Below are 20,087 nucleotides of genomic sequence, written 5' to 3'. Positions count from 1 at the left end.
TTGCTATTTAAATAAACAAAAATAAAATATTCAAACAAATTCATAAACAGATGAAAAAATGAGGTGAGTGTTAAGCCCCGGATCATGAGATAAAATGCTGCTGATCACAGATAGTATTTGTATCTCAAGGAGTACATACATACTCAGGTAAGAGGAGAAACCAAGTTAAAATTTGTTATGTACATATATAGTAATAAAATAATTAAATACAATTCATATCCAGATGAAAAAGTGAAGTTGGTATTAACTGTCCGGATCGTGACATTGATCACCGGGGCGATGAGTATCACCCGGAGTCTGTAGGTACACGACAAATTGTTTCAGCCTCCTCTGCATCATAGCCATATCTAAATAAACAAAAATTTATCATTATTATTTATATACAAACAAGAGTTCCTCTTAATGATGAGCAGGAGGATGCCGATGACAAACCTCTATCAATCTGTTAAAGTCAATTGAAAGATCAGACAACGGCCACTTCGGTTGGACATCATACACGTAGAATTATACATAATGATCACTAAATCTTCATGTATTAATAGAATGCAAGCAGCATCAACATATCCTCATAAAGTTATATATAATATATAATACTAGCAGGTACTTTATAGGTGATACTAGTGTGAGGTAGAAAGGTCTAGAGGATATGATGCATTGTCAATTACGGAAGCAACTGACTTCTCTTCCTCTGTACTGTACTAGCAATACGCTTGTAAGATATTAACATAGGAAGTTACCTCCTGCCTGCTGCTCAGTTTGTCTCTGTATAGCTGAGAGTCTCTGCTGACTATCTCTCTGTAGAGCAGAGAGTTTCTGGTCACTTTCTCTCTGCAGAGCGGAGAGTTTCAAATTACTTTCCTTTTGCATTGTTTTTATCTGTTGTCTAGCCTCATTCAAGGCTACAATATAGGGAAAAATGAACCTGGTAATAGATATGCAACAATTTTACTGTTTGCATTTAACAATCACAGCAGCTGCTGAACACATTGGTGTTTAAGTGTGCCTTAGCACATTTACCTGCTCACAAGACTTCGATATGCATTGTAAATTAGAGTGGTAACTAACTTTTCTACCTCAGTACTAAACTAACAATAGACTACTAAAATATTTACATAGGAAGTTACCTCCTGCCTGCTGCTCCGTTTTTTCCTGTAGAGCCGAGAGCTTCTGCTGGCTATCTCCCTGTAGAGCTGAGAGTTTCTCGTCACTTTCTCTCTGTAGAGCGGAGAGTTTTTGGTCATTTTTCTTTTGCAGTGTTTTAATCTGTTGTTTAGCGTCATCCAATGCTACAGCATAGTGAAAAAAGAACCTGCAAATAGTACGTAGAGCCGTAGAGACACGGCAGCTGTATAGAAAGGCAAAAGGAAGAGGGTTGTAAAGGCAGCGTGGTGTAGAGATAGAGGGGTGTAGAGGCAGAGGTGTGTAGAGGCAGGCACGCGCAGAGGCAGACTGGCCTGGCAGATATGGGCAGCAGAGCCTTGAGAGACTTGAGCCTCGAGATGCAAGCTTTAAAATTGGCTTGATCAGGTAGGCTATCTGCCTGGCGGATATTCTCACAGGCTGGCTGACAGGGAAGGACAGGCAGGCTGGCAGACAGATTCAATGTGAGCACAATAGGGTCAAGTGACCGAGTCAAATAGTCAGCTGCAAAAATGCGCAATCATAGCTGACTTGGCAGCAAAAATGTGCAATCATTGTCGACTGGGCAGCGAAAAAGTGTGATAGTTTGTTGACTCGGCATGAGTGGGCAGGCTTGCTTGCAGGCAAGGCGATCAACTCGATTATTTGGCCACCAGAACGGAGGACCATTGTGTGCTCGGCGGCAACGAATGGTCATAGTGGGTCGTGGTCACGAATGCATGTCCTTCAAAGTATTAGGACCGCGTTAAACAAGGAACTACCATTAGCCCGAGACAGTTTGTAGTTATTTCTATGGCGTTGCTTTCAAAGTTCATCTACCATTGTAAAGTTAAACCGTTTTTATATTTGTATATATACTTCAAAGTATCAAATCCGCGTGAAACAAAGAACCACTATTAGGCTGAGACAGTAATTATTTCTATGGCGTTGCTTTGAAAGTTCATGTACCGTCGTAAATTTAAGCCGGTTTTTTTTTATACATGCAGGCTACTTCGAAGTAGGAAGACCGCGTTAAACAGAGAACTACTACTAGCCTGAGACCGTTATTGAATATTTCTATGGCGTTGCTTTCAAATTTTTAATGAAAAAAAAGCAAAAACCTTTAGAATTGGACAACGAGAGAATTGTTATTGACATAAATGATTTATTATTAATACGATTTTGTGGACATTTTTCTCTTGATCAGTTGATATTATGGGCTCGTAAAGATCAAATAATGTCAAAGTGGCAGTTAAATGGAGGTGGTGGTCTATTTTTTAACTCTTCTCTCAGGGTGGCGGTCAATTGGAGGTGGCGTTCAAATAGAGTTGGCGTTCAATTAAAGGTTTTACGGTAATTTAAATACTCTGACTATAAACTGTTTAGCTGGAGGCTGGACACAAGCAGCACCCTGTCTGTGGAAGACTCAGTGAGTTTACAGAAAAATAGAGATGCAATTCCCAGGTATGCCTCAGGGTTCAACAGTAAATGTATGCAATGAATGACTTACAAGCATCTAATTTAGATTTTCTATAGAAAGTTGTTGAGAGTGGAGAAGAGTTTAACAGTAGAACAGTTCAATGGAGTAGGTGGTAGGCCAATCACACTACATAACAATCCTACCTTCTACTACTGGCTGCTTCTCCCATCTCTTTAACAGCTCTGATGACTCCTTATTCCCCATCCACTCAGCATCCTTTAATGGGGTCCTCTTGAATTTATTTTTTATGTTGAGGAGTGAAGAGGCAGTCAGTAGAGACGCGGATCTTAACATGACCTTCAGAGCAGTTGTCTGTCCATTGTATGCTGCCCAGTGTAGTGGAGTGTAGAGGTTGTTAATCCTGTATGTTTAATAGGGAGTCTCTCTGTAGTGAGGAGAAGCTGTAAAGGATACACTCTATACACTTGTTTCTTCCCCACCATGCAGCCTCTCCTATAGCTGCGTTACCCTTTTCAGTCTTCTCAGCTACAAACTCGTACTTCCTTTCATCACTCACTGTGTCCACCAGCAACTCTACACACTCACAGTCTCCCCTCCATACAGCAATGTGTAGAACTGTACGTCCATCTTTCCTCTTCATCAAAAGCAACTCATCTGCTGTTTTTCTAATTGGTGAGAGAAGCAGATGACATGCTTTTGTGTGTCCTTCTTCTGCAGCTACCATAATAGCTGAGTATGAGTCATTCCTGATAGCAAGTAGTAACCTTAGTGACTGAGCTGGTTGAATTGTCCCCACAGCTGCCCTCAATGCAGTAGTTTCTATCTTTCTATCTCTAATGTAAGTCTTCAGTAAATCTTCCATCTTTAACTGTAGCATATGTACTGCGCTCGATTAGCTGCTGCAAACAGTAAAATATGATAAAGAAATAAGTACAAAATGTGACTCAACTGCTGACTTAGAAAGCTGCCAATCATAACAGAGTGGCTGCAGGTGAACCCTGGATATTTACAGCGTATAAAAAGGAGGCCAGTGATGTCATACTCTGGCAGAGCTGAGAAACATGAAATATCTGTAGTAGGAAGTGTTTGCTAGTCTGATTATGACTGAGGAATGAGACTAGAGTCTCCTGACCTTAACTTAACCTCACTACATGGCAGACTCTATGAGTCACCTCAGGGTAGAGTTGACTGATAGTCTGAGGAGGTCAAAATTGTATTATAATCACACTGACTAAGTGTCCCTCTCATCATCTACTCTATTATACCCAGTAAGTACAGTATCAACAGATGCTAATATAATATATAACTTAACTTACCTGCTGCTATACTGTATGTCACCTGCTCTGACTACTACTGCAGGCTTCTTTATAGCTTGTAGCTGGTTATAATAATGTTATCTGTCTCCTGATTGGCTGAGCTGAATAAGAGTTATTCAAACAGTGATTCATGATGAAGTTATTAGATATTGAATAAAGGAACAGGAGCTCATTGTTACTGCAGCTTCATGATTGGCTGGTTCTACAGCCTTGTACATGGCTGGTTTCACTCGCTGTTTATTATGTGAAGTACAGTGAACCCTCAAGATATGATTACCCTGATAAACCATTTTTTCACCTTACGAAGTGGAACTTGACGATTTTTTCACCTCACCATACAAATCTTATTTCACCATATGGATTCAACAAGATTTTCAACAAATACGCCATGCATCAAGATGACAGCAGGTTTTGCGGTGGTTTAAACTGAGCTGATGGTATTCTGGTAGACATGACTGTTTATTTTACTGGTAGCCAGAATAGACCGTGAAATCTACAAGAGTACACATCACAATGAAACTACAATATAAAGCATAATAATGTAAACAAACATTATGCAATTGTCATGAAGATCCCATTAAAAAAATCATTCAATTTAGACAAATAAAATACATATAAGTATATAATAAAACTGACCTTTTGCTTCCGTAGGCCTGCTCGTCACTCACTTATAAATTTTTCACCTATTGATAATAAAACTTTCTGTGCTGGGTTACATGCTGTCCACAGCACTAAAAACTGCTACTGTCTAGCTAATCTGAAACTGGCGTATATATATGTAAAAGCAAGTGTGAGTCAGCATCCACAATGTCACCATTAAGGAAACAGGTGGACGTCGTTTAGAGAAATCGTTTCCAGTGCATGAGCAGCATGAGTATGTTTTAATAAGCAGTGTAATTATGGCATAACAGCTATTTTAATGTGTTTCGACAAGGTTAATGTGTTTTATGTGCGGCCTCAATGGTGGCAGCCAACTTTAGACATTACAATGAACTGTAATTTGTGAGTGCATAGGTAATGATACTAGCTGACTTGACACAGTGCTTATTATATACGTCAAAATAACAAAGGCAACGCAATGATGTTCTCTGAAAACATTTTCACAACGCCTGAATGAGACAGGATGACTGATTTTTTTCAGTTCAGCCATTCTTATGCGTGAAAAAGTAATATTTTCTCTTAAAAACCAACAACAGAACTGGAGTTGCAGTTCCTTCAAAAAAAGGATTCAGTGGTCAGACAACTTCTTTAACCTGTTAACAAAAATCCACTTTGTTACGAAAGCAGCATGGTTCGGGCTTTTTTGTCGAATTAAGTTGAAAAAAGTTTTCATGAGACCAGCTAAAATTATATTAAAAACTGAGCCAGAAACTAATAAGTAATAAAGTTTTAGTAATAAAAAGTTGAAATTCGGTAAAATAGATAAAATACATACTACAACTTAGCTTTAAGTTTGTGTTTAGTAAGCTTAATTTATTTATTTAAAGTGAATTCAAAGTTTATGTTATACATACATTTTTCTTGAAGGTAAGAACTCTCTACACGCTACGCACTACACAGTACATTTACACGTTACATTTTAATGCAGATAATAACCAATAAATACACTAAATACAATAATGTTACTGTAGTTAATAATAATTACTCAGATTAACATACTATTTTGTTAGTAATTTTTAATATGCAAAGCACTTATATAAAATTTTGTGGTTTCTATACCCATACATACAATTTTTTCACCATATAATGCCAACCCTGGAACGAATCACAATCGTAATCTGAGAGTGCACTGTATATCTGCTCAAATGACTAAAAGGAGGCACTTGGAGAGTCAGTACAAAGGTTATTATCAGCCAGTTTGATAATAAATTTTAATTAAATATTTTTATCTAAATACATAAAATTGGATTTATGTAAATGTAAATTCATGTAAACTTCTTCCAATAAAATAATTAATATTTTATTACTATTACTAGTAACAGCATAGCCTCGGGCACTATAAATCGTCACATTGTAGCCACTGGGAACAATATGACAAATAGCAATTTTTAATAATATAGACAATTATAGAACTTAGGCTGCTACAATTAAATACAGTTAAAGACAAATATCCCTTATTGATTAGCGTGTGGGTAGTAAGAACAATTTTGTATATTTTATTTTATTAATAATTAATCAGAAACATAGTTATCTAATGATAATGAAAATATTTAGAGACTTGAGTATGTATGTTAAATATCTCAGCATACCAGCCACTTACACGGAGCTAACAACAAGAGTACATAACTTAGAGACAGTTGCTAGCCAATGTCACTCGTAGTAAATTAGTTAAAGGCAGGTGCTAGTCAAGGTGCATTGATCAAAGCTACTGTTTCTAAGATAAATCCTTAAATACAAAACAATCAGCTTAGAGATGTGACTGGACCATTGAAATTATTTAAATAAAATTAAAACCAATATAAGCCATCAGCTACAATTTCATGTCAATTTTGTTTCTGTAGACTAGAATAACAGAACAACCATTATGGGTTGCTTGACTTCATGGGCTAAAACTTGATTTTACTAGCTAAAACTGCCAAAGAAATTTTGAAGCAAATATTATAGTTAAGTGAAACGACAGAAAAGTTATGAAACGATTATTGGTGATAGCAAAAAGGTAATAATTTTATTAATGAGTAAATGTATTCATGTATAGTAAAATTATTACTTTTAGTTTAGTATATACATAAAACTCAAAGTTAAAAATAGATTTGCCTCCTTTCTCCTATCTTCCTCTGCAGCATAAAGGGGTGGTCACACGAGAGCCGAAACGAACTAAACGACGGAAAACGACATCGCTGTCAGCTGTAAACTGTTCGGCCAAAGACATTTCTGGCCGAAACGAACCATTTTGGTCCTGCTCGAAATTTCGTGGCCGAACCCTTGCTCTTACTGGCTGGTTAAAGGTTGACTTGCAACAAAATTCACATTACAGTTATTTGGTATCAAAAGATTCACCATGTCTTACTCTGTTGTGTTGTAAGTGCCAAATGTGTGGAAATGTGATTACAAGCTCTTAAAAGCTCAAAAACGAAAAGCGGCCGTAGATTGGAATCTCTTTATTTCGATGACGTAACCACGAAATTTGGTTATCGTCTTGTCACGTATGTTCTCATGTGAATTGAAAGGCCAATACAAAGCTCAATATAAAACTTATCGTAGCACTAGTTTATGACAAACACTTCAGGTTTTACCGAAGACCCCGTATCAAATATAGATGCTCGCTACTTTACAGTTTTGTTTCGGCATTATTCAATCGTCAAGTCGTTCTCTGATCATGTGACCCAACACTTCGCAAATAATTTTTGCAGCATTTTTTGATTATCACAGGTGACCAACAGGCTCATCATGATTATCAGACAATGATATGTACTCCTTCGAGCTAAGGTTAAAAAATTTAACGATTTTTATGGTAAGTTATAAGATATCAGTGCTAAAAGTGACAGCATTACAATGACAATAAAACAGACGCGTAAGAACAATAGACATAGTTTTATTGAATGTGTGAAGTATATTTGTGAAAATATTTCGACGAATAAGGTTGCAAGAAAGTGTAAACAGAAACCATCTCTCACAACTACATCACAATTGAGCCGTTTTGGAAAGGGAATCCAAACAACGGCGGTCTCGTGTGGCTGCAATTTTCTGTTCGTTTTTTTAGCTTTTAAGAGCTTGTAATCACCTTTCCACATATTTTGCACCTACAACATGTGTGAATATGGGTAGTAAGGGCGATGCGTCTAGATCAATAATTAATAAGAGCGAATCGTGCGGGCAACTTTATTTCGGATCTCAACCGGAAGTTCGTATTCCCTAGAAGTCATATTCCTTGACGCGATAGAATAACCAAGTTATACAACATCCCCCTTTCTGAGCGGGTAACCATCTGAACTAAATGAATTGCACAAGTACTTTTAGGAAAAACTAAATACAGAGGCTAAAGTAAGCATACAACTTGAAAGCTTATAAAGTAAGTATACAACTTGAACAAATAGTACTAAAGTTAACAGGAAAATGAGAGTCTTAGTTAAGATTGTGTTAATTGCTATCCTCGAGTATTAAGAGTCAGCTATCTTTGAAGAAAGTTAAGTGGTCGGTAGCAAGTAGCATTGATTGTCTTTAAAATGCATGTCCATATTAATAGAGCTGGTAATCCTCTAGTCTTTTAAGTATTCTTCGCTCTCTAGCTAGAGCATAACCCCTACCTGATCTAGGATAACTGGCGGAGTGAGTTAGATGAGAACTCGTGCCCTCTGCGCTATCCAGATCAGGTGCCTGCAGTCCTGAAGAGTCGGCCTCAATGTTAATCATAGGACCTGGCACCTCTGTACTCTCAGGACCCGGCGGAGAAGCTTTAGGTGATAGCACCTCGGGGCTCTCCTTCCGGACAGACACCAGAGCAATCCTGTTTCTTCTGATTGTTCCCTTAGCAGTCTGCACATTGTAAAAACGTGGAGCATTGTTACTTAGCACTGTGCCTTCCCGTTTCATGTCCCTAACATAAACTGATGAGCCAAGCTTGAGCTCCGGTAACTGGTGTGCTCTGTGTCTTTTATTGTAGTTCATCATGGTCCTTTCTCTTTTTTCCTTCTCTTTGTCAACTACTGATTCAGTGCCCCTCTGCAGAGAAGATTGAGCAGGAAGGATTGGCAGAGTAGTTCTGAGAAGTCGGGCCATCAAGAGTTCCGATGGAGTAAAGCCATTCTCTAAGGGTGTAGCTTTGTAGATCATTGAGCTCAAATAGGGATCTGCTGATTTTGTCCACATCCTCTTCACAGTGCCAACAGCTCTCTCAGCTTCTCCGTTTGACTTAGGATAGTGAGGAGAGCTAGTAATATGCTGAAAGCCATAAAAACGAGAGAACTCATAAAATTCTTTTGAGCTAAACTGGGGACCATTATCAGATATCATAACTTGTGGAATGCCATGCGCTGAAAAGATAGCCTTAAGTTTGTCTATGACAGTAAGAGTCCCCATTGAGTCCAATCGCCTGACCTCTATATAGCGACTATAATAGCCTACAACTCATAGATATTGTTGTTTCTTAAACTCAAATATGTCTGTTCCCAATCTCGACCAAGCACTGCCAGGAAACGTTGAATGATTGAGAGGCTCAACAGGAGTGGGTGAGTTGATCTTGCATTGGCGGCAGCTTTGTACCATTTCTTTTATCTGAGCTGACATTCCTGGCCACCAAACAGATCTCCTGGCTCTTCCTAGACATTTTGTAATGCCCTGGTGAGCCTGGTGAATCTGATCCAAAACCTCTAGCCGCATCTCGATGGAAATAACAATCTGCTGATTATATAACAGTAAGCCATCAACCTCCGGGAAGTGTCCCTTCTCGTCCCAGTACGGGTGTAACGCCGTGTTGGCGTCTGTCTTGTAAGTGGACCATCCTAGTCTCATTGACTTTAGAACCTCCTGACAGATAGTGTCAATACACTGTGCTTCTTTGATCTTGCTAATCTGTGGATCTTCAATTACTATAGGTGTAGTACAGATATTCAGTTCTGAGACAAAGGCAAGATCTACAACAGAAGGTTCCTGAACAGGTGCCCTAGATAGAGCGTCAGAGAGATGATTCTGACTGCCTTGAACATACTCAACTTTGGGAGCATATCGCATCAATCTAAGACGCATTCTCAAAACTCTGGCTGGCACCTGATCCAGGTCTTTCACATTCATAAGCTGAACGAGCGGCTTGTGGTCAGTTTCCACAGTAAAAACTAGACCTCTCAAGAACTGATCTAACTTGTCACAAGCCCAAGCCATCGTGAGGGCCTCCTTCTCAATCACTGCATAGTTTCTTTTGACGTCAGTCAGAGATGTAAATGCATAATAAACTGGCCTCCTTGTTCCATCCTTTTGAATCTGGAACATGGTGGCCCCGATTCCGTATTGACTAGCATCAGTAGTTACAATGGTTTGTAGTGAACAGTCATAATGAGACATGACTGCTGTTGAGGTGAGGACCTTTTTAATCTCCTGGAAAGCTTTTTCTTGTGGGAGTCCCCAGACCCATGTCTTGCTCTCTTTCAACAATTCCCTCATTGGTGAATTGATTGATGAAAGATGAGGTATAAAGCGAGCTAGCTGATTGAGCATTCCATTTAATCTTCTTAGCTCAGTCTTGTTAGTCGACGCTGGATACTCTTGTATGGCCTTTATCTTAGCAGGATCTGCGCTCACTCCTCCAGCATCAATTATGTGACCAAGAAACTTTACAGAAGTCTGGCCGATGTCACATTTTGCTTTATTGAGAGTGAGCCCTGCCTGTTCCAACCTAGCTAACACCAAGCGCAGAGTTCTGTCATGACTCTCGGCATCAGCACCGTGAACTAAGATGTCATCCATGTGACATATAACATTATATATGCCCGTTAGTAACCCTGACATGGCTCGTGAGAATATTTCAAGAGCACTGGAAATTCCAAAAGGTAATCTGTTATAACAGTACCGGCCAAACAGTGTCAAAAACGTTGTGAGCTTTTTGGAGCTTTCATCTAGACATATCTGCCAAAACCCACTGTTGTCCTCAAGTTTCGAGAATACTTTGCTGTTTCCTAAGAGAACTATGCTATCATCAACTGCTGGCATAAGAAAGATTTCTCTTCTAACAGCTCTGTTTAGGCCAGTTAGGTCCACACAGATTCGTACTTCGCCTGAAGGTTTTAAAACTGGCACCATGCCACTGCACCAGTCAGTGGCCTCAGTCATAGGGGATATCACTCCTTGGTGTACCATCTCCTCAAGCTTTAGTCTAGCTTTTTCTCTCAGAGGCAGTGGTACCTTCCTTGGTGTGAATATACAGACTGGTTTGCTCTCATGTTGAAGACAGATTTTGTAACAATAACCTTTTAGAAGTCCAAGCCCTCTAAACAGATTTGTAAAATCAGCTCGAATTTCCTTTGTCACTTCCAGTTGGTCTTTGATGTGACAAGTGACCAGCTCTAGCTTCTCACAGGCATGTCTACTCAGAAGCGAAACTGGTTGGTCTTTGATGACGTATGCTGTTTCTGTTATAGATCTTCCTTGTAAGTCAGCCGAGCCTTCAGGGTACCTAGAACAGGAAGTCGTTTGCGACCTGGTCCTAGTAAAGTAACAAGTGATTTCTCCAGTTGTTGGTCTTTTAGTCATGCCTCTTGATCACCAATAATGGTACCATCGGCACCAGTGTCTAGTTTGAATTTGGTTTTATTTCCATTAACATCTACTTCAGCCATCCAGGTCTTCTCAGTAATTTGATAATTTTACAGAGTTCTCCAGTAAACAAAAACTCCTGATCAATCTCTGCAGAAGCTTCATGTATTGTTCTACTCCTACACATAGCCTGCCAGTGACCAAGCTTGCCACAGTTTCTGCATTTCGCCTCTTTAGCAGGACAATCTCTTTTAGCATGAGATTGCTTCCCACATCGATAGCATTGGCTTTGGTATGTGTTGGTGCTGAGTAGAGCAACTCGAGGCTGTTGCTGTTGTGTTTGTGAAGTATGTTGGTTATAGTCTCTTTGTCTTGTTGGTTGGCTAGGCCTCTGTCCTTGTGATGCAATACTTGACCTTTTTACTACAGCATCTATTGCCCCAGGACCTGCGCTTTTTGCCACCGATTGCATGACAGCCGACGTAACCTCATTGCTTTTGCAAACCCTAACTGCTTCAGCTAGTGTCAAATTGTTGCCTTGAGAAATTAGTTTCTTTCTTACATTGTCATCTACAATACCTAGCACTATACAATCTCTCAACATCTCGGCTAGTGGAGTAACTCCCCCTGTAGTTGTCGAACAGTAGTTGTATGCACATTTGTCTGCCAACGAACGTAAGTCAGCATAAAAAGCATCAAATGGCTCATTAGGTAGTTGATTTCGCACGTTAAATTTGTAACGCTCATGCACAATGTTTCTGTCGCCTATACAATACTGTTCAAGAATATCTAATATAGTGTTGAGTGACTGGTCTGTTGTGTATTTATCACTATTTTCAACTACTCTAGCAGCATTGTCACCAATTGTATATAATAGCAGAGCACGCTGGTAATCTTCCTTCTCTTCTGAAAGCCTAGACAAAATGTCATATGATTGCCACCTGCTCTTAAAACGTCTAAAGTTAAACTCACGTTCACAATCAAGAACGATTTTACCAGGAGGCTCAATTCTAGGAGCATTTCGTTGTACGATAACGGTTTGTGGTTGTTGGGCGTCTTCTGCATCTCCCATTTCACAAATACATCGCTGCCACCATGTGTGAATATGGGTAGTAAGGGCGATGCATCTAGATCAATAATTAATAAGAGCGAATAGTGCGGCCAACTTTATTTCAAATCTCAACCGGAAGTTCGTATTCTCTAGAAGTCATATTCCTTGACTCGATAGAATAACCAAGTTATACAACACAACACAACACAACACAACAGAGTAAGACATGGGGAATCTTTTCATATCAAATAACGGTAATGTGAATTTTGTTGCAAGTCAACCTTTATAATTCTGGCAAGCACGCATAACATTTCTCCTTACATGGGTGTGAGCAAAGTTAAAAAAGAAATCGGGCGATCTTTTTATTTCCTTAAATAAACAACACGAAGCAATTTATGACAAGGCTCCCCCAGACTTGTGATTGTGTTGCATAAATATAAGATGTTGCACTTAAGTTTTGCATAAATGTAAGAGAATGATTGTGGTTTTTTTGTGTAGAGTAGATGTAATGTGTCATACTCATCCTGATGAAAAATCGTTGACTGATTTACTTATGTAAAACCACAGTACTATGATAAAGACTGTTTTCGTTTGTTATGTACTCAGCATAGATAAATATTCATATGTTAACAAAAAATATAATTTTGTTGATGGGAAGGGTTGGCAAAATCTTTGAATCGAATGATTTATTTTGAGCAGCTGAACGATCTTCTGATAAATCTGCTGCGTAATTATAATTAATAATAATTGTTCCTCAAAGTTTGTTGTTTACAAATTGTAGACATATTTAGCTCAAATACATAAAAAATACCAATGAAACAGTGTCCTGCCTCTATGCGTATGGTAACTAGGAAGCAAAGTGACTTCGGATGCCGTGTGACATGTGGCTTAGCCGAATCGAAGTAAAGCAACTTCCGAACCAAACCAAACCGGTTCAGTCATCGTGTGACCACGGCTTAACCTTACTGAGGCCTGTCAGCTTTAACCATAAGCCGTCTGCTTCAATCTTTAACCACCTTATGCTCAGATAGCTCCGAATCACCTTTGCCTGAGCCGGAAACATTGTTGAAATTCTTTGTTAAAATTGCAGATGCATGCACCTACGTGTGTGTACATCTATGTACATGTGTGTACATGCATGTAAATGCATTTACCTGTATGTAAATGCATGTGCATACATGTAAATGCATTTACATGCATGTACACTCATGTATACATAGGTGTATATACACGTAGGTGCATGCACCTGCACATACATGTTTTTCTCATTTACTTGCATACATGTATGTACATTTACATACATATACATACATTTACATACATATACCTACAGGTGAATACATGTGCATGCATGTACATACATGTACATGCTGGTCAAAGCAGGTACATGTTTTTATGTTCATTTTTATACATATACAAACATGTACATACATGTAGATATATGTTCATGCATTTACTTACATGTACATGCTTGTCATTGCAGGTACACACTTTTACGTTCATGTACATGCATGTACATACATGCATGTACATAAATGTAAGAGAACATTACAGTCCTTTGTAATGTTCCTCGTTAAAAAAGTTTGTTTAGAGGAAGACATCGACTGGTTTGGAAGTGAAGAAGAGGATATCGGGTCGGAAGAATGTGGGGAAAACGATGAAAGTGAAAAATAAGATCAACAGGGTGAATTGGATTGCAAAAGTGAAATGGCCGGTGATGAAACCTGGAGTATTTACGGATTTTAAAGAGGAGCTGACTTAAAACCAAAAAAATTACATTTTGCTGACAGCTTGGCAGGAGTAAGTTCAAATTTTTAAACAGGTAAGTATTTTTAATATTTAAAGCTTTTTATAACATCGGCCATTATAAATGTTATATTTACCGAAACGAATAAATATGGCCTCCAAAAACATTGCGATGCTTCGGAGCCTGTTGATGGTAAAGATATTTGGCGAGTTATTTATTTAGTTTTGCATATAAGTATTTTTAGAAAGCCTACTCTGTTGTCTTACTGGTCCACAATCCTTTATTATCTACGCTGATTTTTAATAAAATTAAAAATAGAAAGAAAAATAGAAGCAAGTTTACTTTCTGCTGTGCATTTTGCTGACAATTTTGAACAGCCTGCTAGCAATAAATTTTTCAAGTTAGAAGATGTTTTTGCCATGATATGCGACCGGTTATATTCGGTTTTGCTGCCTGGTAAATTCATATCTATAGATGAAAGCTTGCTGGCTTGGAAAGGACGACTTGGACAACCAGTTTCTTTGCAAACTCTTGCAAAAATAAGACACCGTGCAGATGCTTATCATAAACCATTTTCACAGAGTTATTGCTTCCAAAAATGTATTTGTTATCCATGTTTTATGATAAAAAGGTGGCAACTTTGACACATCACAATTTTGATAGAAATATTCAAAGACGAATAAATTTGCAGGAACGATTTTTAAGGAATAAATGGCTGCCTGTTGAAAAATTTCTAAGCTTTCAAATGCATATTCATTTATAGCTCTATTCCAATTTGCATGTAAGTTATAGCGAAGTTTAGGCGACATTGTCAGGCCTCCATTTTTCGCTGGTCTTTTGGGTCAACACTGAGAATTTCGATTGGCACTCCCGCAATGCATCAGAGCTCATAACTCCACTTTCAATGCTCTTTGACGACCAATTTCTTTTGCAAATTGTTGAAAACCTATGAATCCGTGCAAGTATTATTTATACAACATTGTCACTTACCTTTATCAATTAGGAAAATACAATTGAAAATGGCGTATAAAAAAAATTGATAGCTTCAACAAATTGAAACTTTTGCTGGAAAGCATTTGCAAGCTATCTGCATAGAAAAAATATCAGCTTGTAGAGAAATTTCTCAGCTTTCCTAGGCATATTAATTTATGTATAAACCAGAATTGTGATGTAAGTTACTGCAGTTTTTATGCAGTCATGTCGAAGGCTCAAATCGCCCTAGTAACTGCCTTCGTACGCTGGTATTTTCCCGGCCGTAAGCGCGCCGTAGCCAAAGGGTTAAGAACATGCATTAGATATATATAAAGCAGGTAATGTCTGTAGATACCAACACTATACTATTTAAAGATATCAGAATAGTATTCTCATGCTCTAGATTGGTGAACACAGCAAAATAATTTTTATGTATTAACATGATATACAAAAATAAAACTTGCTAGCCTGTACGTGGCTTACATCTTCAACATACCTGCTTCAATAGAGAGCTTGATATCTGCCAATGCTCGACCATCTTCCTAACATAAATAAAGACAACTGGTTAAAAACGAAATTCAATGCAAAAATGTTAAAAATTTGTTAGTTCAGGTTGAGAAAATTAAACCAAATAAGTGAGGAAGTATCTTAACATATATTTACATACAAAATATACAGATGTGCTAAATCTGCTGGGAATAGTTATTGTTTCACATACCTTTATACTTGCCAATAATTCGTTACGGTATGTGGAAGGATTTAAAGACATACATATCACCATATTTTCTATTTTCCAGCTCAAACGATTCAACATATCGTTGCGCACACTGAAAATATTAATAACATTATAAAAATAGAGATTCTTAGAATTATTCTTTAATAAGTTTACAACAACAAAAAATATGCCGAATATCTAGAAAGTTCAAGATTGTTGCATAATCCCCTATTAAAAAGGAATCACACTAATTTTGCTGAAAAAGCATTGTGGTTAACAGTGAAAATTGATAGAATAGGACTAGGTTCCTTAGTAATAGTTAATGTGTAGATAAATAATCCAAACAGACGTTTCCTACTGATAATTGTTGAAGTCTTGAGACCTCTATGAATGAGAGTGTCACCAATGATATACAGCCCCCAAGGATAGCCGACGGCTCTCATATGGGCGGGGTTTAATGATGGAGCTCTGTTGGGATGAACCCGAACACGGCACCCGAACAAACAAATATGCTGAGTAAAGCCCCTTGTAAATTTACAAATATTATGAACTATAGTGGTTATTTTACTTATCTGTTAATTCACTTTGTTGTCAAATAAATATAATATCCCAATATTGTCACCATTATGATCAGTCAGTTGCCATACGCAAGCATTCGTGATATTAATAGTCACAATCGTAAAATAGCTCGAATTAGGTTTTGTATTTAGATTTTGAGTATGAAAACTACACTGCACAGCTTTGCCTGCTGTCCCATCTTATTGGTAAGGTAAAACAATGTAAGAACGATAAAAGACTTTGTCATTTTATATTAGGGGTGGCCAAATATTAATCAAAAACTAGGAAAAAAAGTCGTTGTTCGGGTAAATTATATTCAACTTTAAGCATATACTACAACCTTTACAAATTTTAAAATTACTAAGAGTACGTAATTTGAAATGTCTTATTTTGTATGGATGCATTATTTTGATTAGGTATCACCCCTACCTTGTAGAAATTCAAGGTTTGCTATTGTGAACCGCGGGGTCTACTGACTGAATGAGCTAATGAAACGTTAACAGCGAGTCGTGTTTTTCAAAACCTAACAAGGCAACACGATCGCCCCGCGAGAGTTGTGTTAGCTCCGAAACCTAGGCTAGCATAATCCTAACAGAGCTCCATCATTAAACCCCGCCCATATGACAGCGTCGGCTATCCTTGGGGGGCTGTATATCATTGGTGTCACTCACCTTGATAACATACAGTCCACAGCTTACACAATCTTTCTGTTGCATAGCCGCCATCTCACTATCTGTCGCAGCATAATCAGCAAACCTCTCATCAACAAAAACAAGCTTCCTGCAAATATTGTTGCTAACAGTGAGTTTTTGGATTAAACTATTTATGCTAGAATGCAAAGGCAATACCTGTTGCTTTTTGTAAGATTTACTAACAAACCTAGTGAAGTATTTCATACTCACCTTTTTTCAATGGTCTGTTGTCCTTTGTAAGAAAGAGAGTCCATTAAATGAATTTTCCTAAGTTTCCTATCTACCAGCTGCAAACAGAGTACCATATACAACTTGTATATAGAGCTATGCAAGCTAATCCAAGTTGCATGTTATAGATACACGCAGAGCAAGTATTCCCATGCCTACAAAACAGTTATCTTATTCAAGTTACACGCTATAAATAAAATATGGGCTGATTTAAAATGTTTAAAACAATTATAATAACTATGCACGGCCATGCAACACTAATTGTTCTCAAAATTAATATCTTGACAGTCTTTTAGTATATAAAAGTTCAGCATAAGAATACTAACCATTAGGGAGTAGTGACTTCGCTCAGAATCATGTCTTGGTACTATAACAATGTCAGCAGGCTGGTCTAATGCGTTAGTGAGACTATCATGAATTAGCAGAGCATGAAACTGAAAATAAACATTTGATAAAGATAAAAAAAGTTAATGAATAATACATAATGGCAAAATATTTTCTGCTTCGTTACAAGAAATCATCAACAAAAAATACATCAACAAAATATATATTTTGTTGATGTAACAAAAATTATGATAAAATTAATCCCATGATGAACTTTTACTGCTGATTAAATGAAATAGAGATATTTTGACAGCATCACGTCACATCAACTTTAGATCACAACCTCAAAAAGACATACCTTCATTTTTGATTTCGACTTGGAAATCGCCAGTTTTATGCCAACATCTACCACCTAAAATAAATAAAAGAAAATCTAAAACTTAGTCCGATATTTCGAAGGGAAATTATAATTAGAACTGCACTAGAAGACACTGTTGCAACACAAACTGTCATCAAGAACATAGTTGCTTATAAAACACCTGTCTAAGATCTATTTTAGCAGTGTAACATCTTATTAAGAGCAGTAAACCTTTTTGGTATTTTTTCAATGTACTGTATTATGTTTTTATCACTCTTTTACATATATATCTTATATTTCTAGTATCTAGAATAAATCTAGGTATTTCCAGCACCAGCAAAACCCCAGTAACCGTTCTTTAATGCTAGTAATAATTCTTAATTTTCAAGAAGAAGAGTTTTGACTGCAAGCATGCAGCACGATGCTGGCCCCTCGATGCCGCTTGCTTGCTTTAGAAATGCAAAAAAGAAACAAATATTGCCCGCTAAAGCAGGACATTTTACTGATGTCAAAGGTTTCTTTTAAAAGCTATACAAAACTATTTTCTTACGTCTATGGTACTACTGATTACAAAGAATCGCCAACACCACTACACAGTTTTCAAACCGAGTTAGGAACTGCGGGCTACACAGAGAGAAAAAATGATTGTAATTTGATTTAGCCAGGGTTAAGATTTAATAATATGTTAATAATGATCTAAAAATCACTGTTACTCATAACACATACCCATACTGATTGAATAATGATTTGATAATGAGAATTAATGGCAAATTAGTCAAGAGCTGGAGTAAATAGTGAGTCTATCCCACATTCAACTGATAACTCAAACTTCAATCACAACTGATCATTCTTAAATCAGTGAAGCAAAATGAAAAAATCAATCATATGACACTGAAGATTGATTTGATAATGATCACTAATTAATTGTTGACAGCCAGGACTATCAAAATTCAATCGCATACTTCCTCATAAATCTGTTTTAAATCATTGTTGAAATGAATCAAATTTGAGACAGTTGCCATTTAATATTGATTCTACAATCCACAGCAGTTTAGACCAAGAGTTGTTCCCACTTAAATTTGATTACGCATATCCCCACCACTACTTTTATTACTACTAGTACTACTGCAAGTACTACAATGGTGCTGCTACTACTAATACACAATGAAATTCTATACCCCAATAATAAATGAATCAACCTTTCTCTGGTCCACCTCTTGTCGGTACTAATTTTGTTATGTGTCAGAGTTAGCCAGGGTCTTTGGGTGGGTGAGCCAGACCTTGGCCATGTCACAGAGATCCCCCACCACAGCTATACTTCTGAATCTTTTGATTTTAATGTCAAATAGTGTGGTTGCCAAGTCCCAGCCAAGCTACAGTTAGGGTGAACCGGCGCACAAAATATCCGCTCAATGCCCAGAAATGAGCACGCCGGACACCCTGCAGTAAGTAAGTAAGCGCTTTTTGGCTCTGGGCTGCATCCTCCTGTTAGCAAATGGGATTTTTGAGATTGAATAGTATAAAAATGGTGCATAACGGCCCTTGAGTAGGAAGGGAGGGGTTGAATTTTTAACCTAATTAACTCTCATCTCCACTCCCTGCCTAGATTTGGTCGAGGCCTTGTTTTTGCGTTTTGAATTTCATACTCCTAGAGATTCATTTTCATATTAGATAATTCTTAGTGAGCATCCGGTGTGAATCATTCTAACTTGTCTTGTCTCAAACTACCGCTCTTTCGGAGTGATAATTATAATACAATTTATAACTAAGAGCTCTGGCTACAACTAGTAATATAGTTATGTGGGTAGGTAGGGTAAATGATTAGGAGTTATCTAGCTCTGCGTTAATGATTAGGAGCTATCTAACTCTGTGTTAAGGTCTGGGTGATGATAATAATACAAGTCATAACTAATAGCTCTGGCTACAACTAGTAATATAGTTATGTAGGTAAGTAGGGTAGATGATTAGGAGTTATCTAACTCTCCGTTAATGATTCAGAGTTATCTAACTCAATGGGGAATATTGATTTACTCAACATACTCTTACAATTTGAATTAATGTTTTTCAACTTACTCGTTTTAACTCCTTCTGTTTCCTTATAAGGAGAGTTTGAGTTCTTGAGATTATGTTAGGCTGAAGGTTGGCCAGCTGGTGTTCCATCAGTTCTATAAAAATATCTTCATCAACGTCTTGGTCTAAAATTGATATAAAAAATTAAATGATATATTATGGTTGAATATGGGAGCAATTTCTTCATAGTGGTTCTGTCGTTTCTGTGAGGTTAAATATTCTATTATATGTTTTAAACAACAGCTAATATATATTAAATTATAAAAGATTTGGGATTGTGAATAGTCTTAAAAATCTCAATACAGCCACCATTA

The 20,087-nt window shown here is 37.5% G+C and overlaps 2 protein-coding genes across 2 annotated transcripts; both read right to left on the bottom strand.

Moving 5' to 3' along the window:
* Positions 1-2,954: 2,954 nt before the first annotated feature.
* LOC137385519 (putative ankyrin repeat protein RF_0922) lies at positions 2,955-3,422 on the bottom strand. Its single transcript, XM_068071993.1, has one exon. It carries the CDS (start codon positions 3,420-3,422, stop codon positions 2,955-2,957), a length of 468 nt encoding a protein of 155 aa, XP_067928094.1.
* A 7,706-nt stretch (positions 3,423-11,128) lies between these two features.
* Positions 11,129-12,130, bottom strand: LOC137385511 (uncharacterized). The gene has a single exon (XM_068071985.1). The coding sequence runs from the start codon at positions 12,128-12,130 to the stop codon at positions 11,129-11,131; it is 1,002 nt and encodes a 333-aa protein (XP_067928086.1).
* Between the last annotated feature and the right edge of the window lie 7,957 nt (positions 12,131-20,087).

The sequence above is a fragment of the Watersipora subatra genome, chromosome 1, assembly GCF_963576615.1.
Source record: "Watersipora subatra chromosome 1, tzWatSuba1.1, whole genome shotgun sequence".
NCBI lineage: Eukaryota > Metazoa > Bryozoa > Gymnolaemata > Cheilostomatida > Watersiporidae > Watersipora > Watersipora subatra.
Note: the sequence above shows the minus strand (reverse complement) of the source record. Positions and strands in the feature narration are given on the sequence as shown.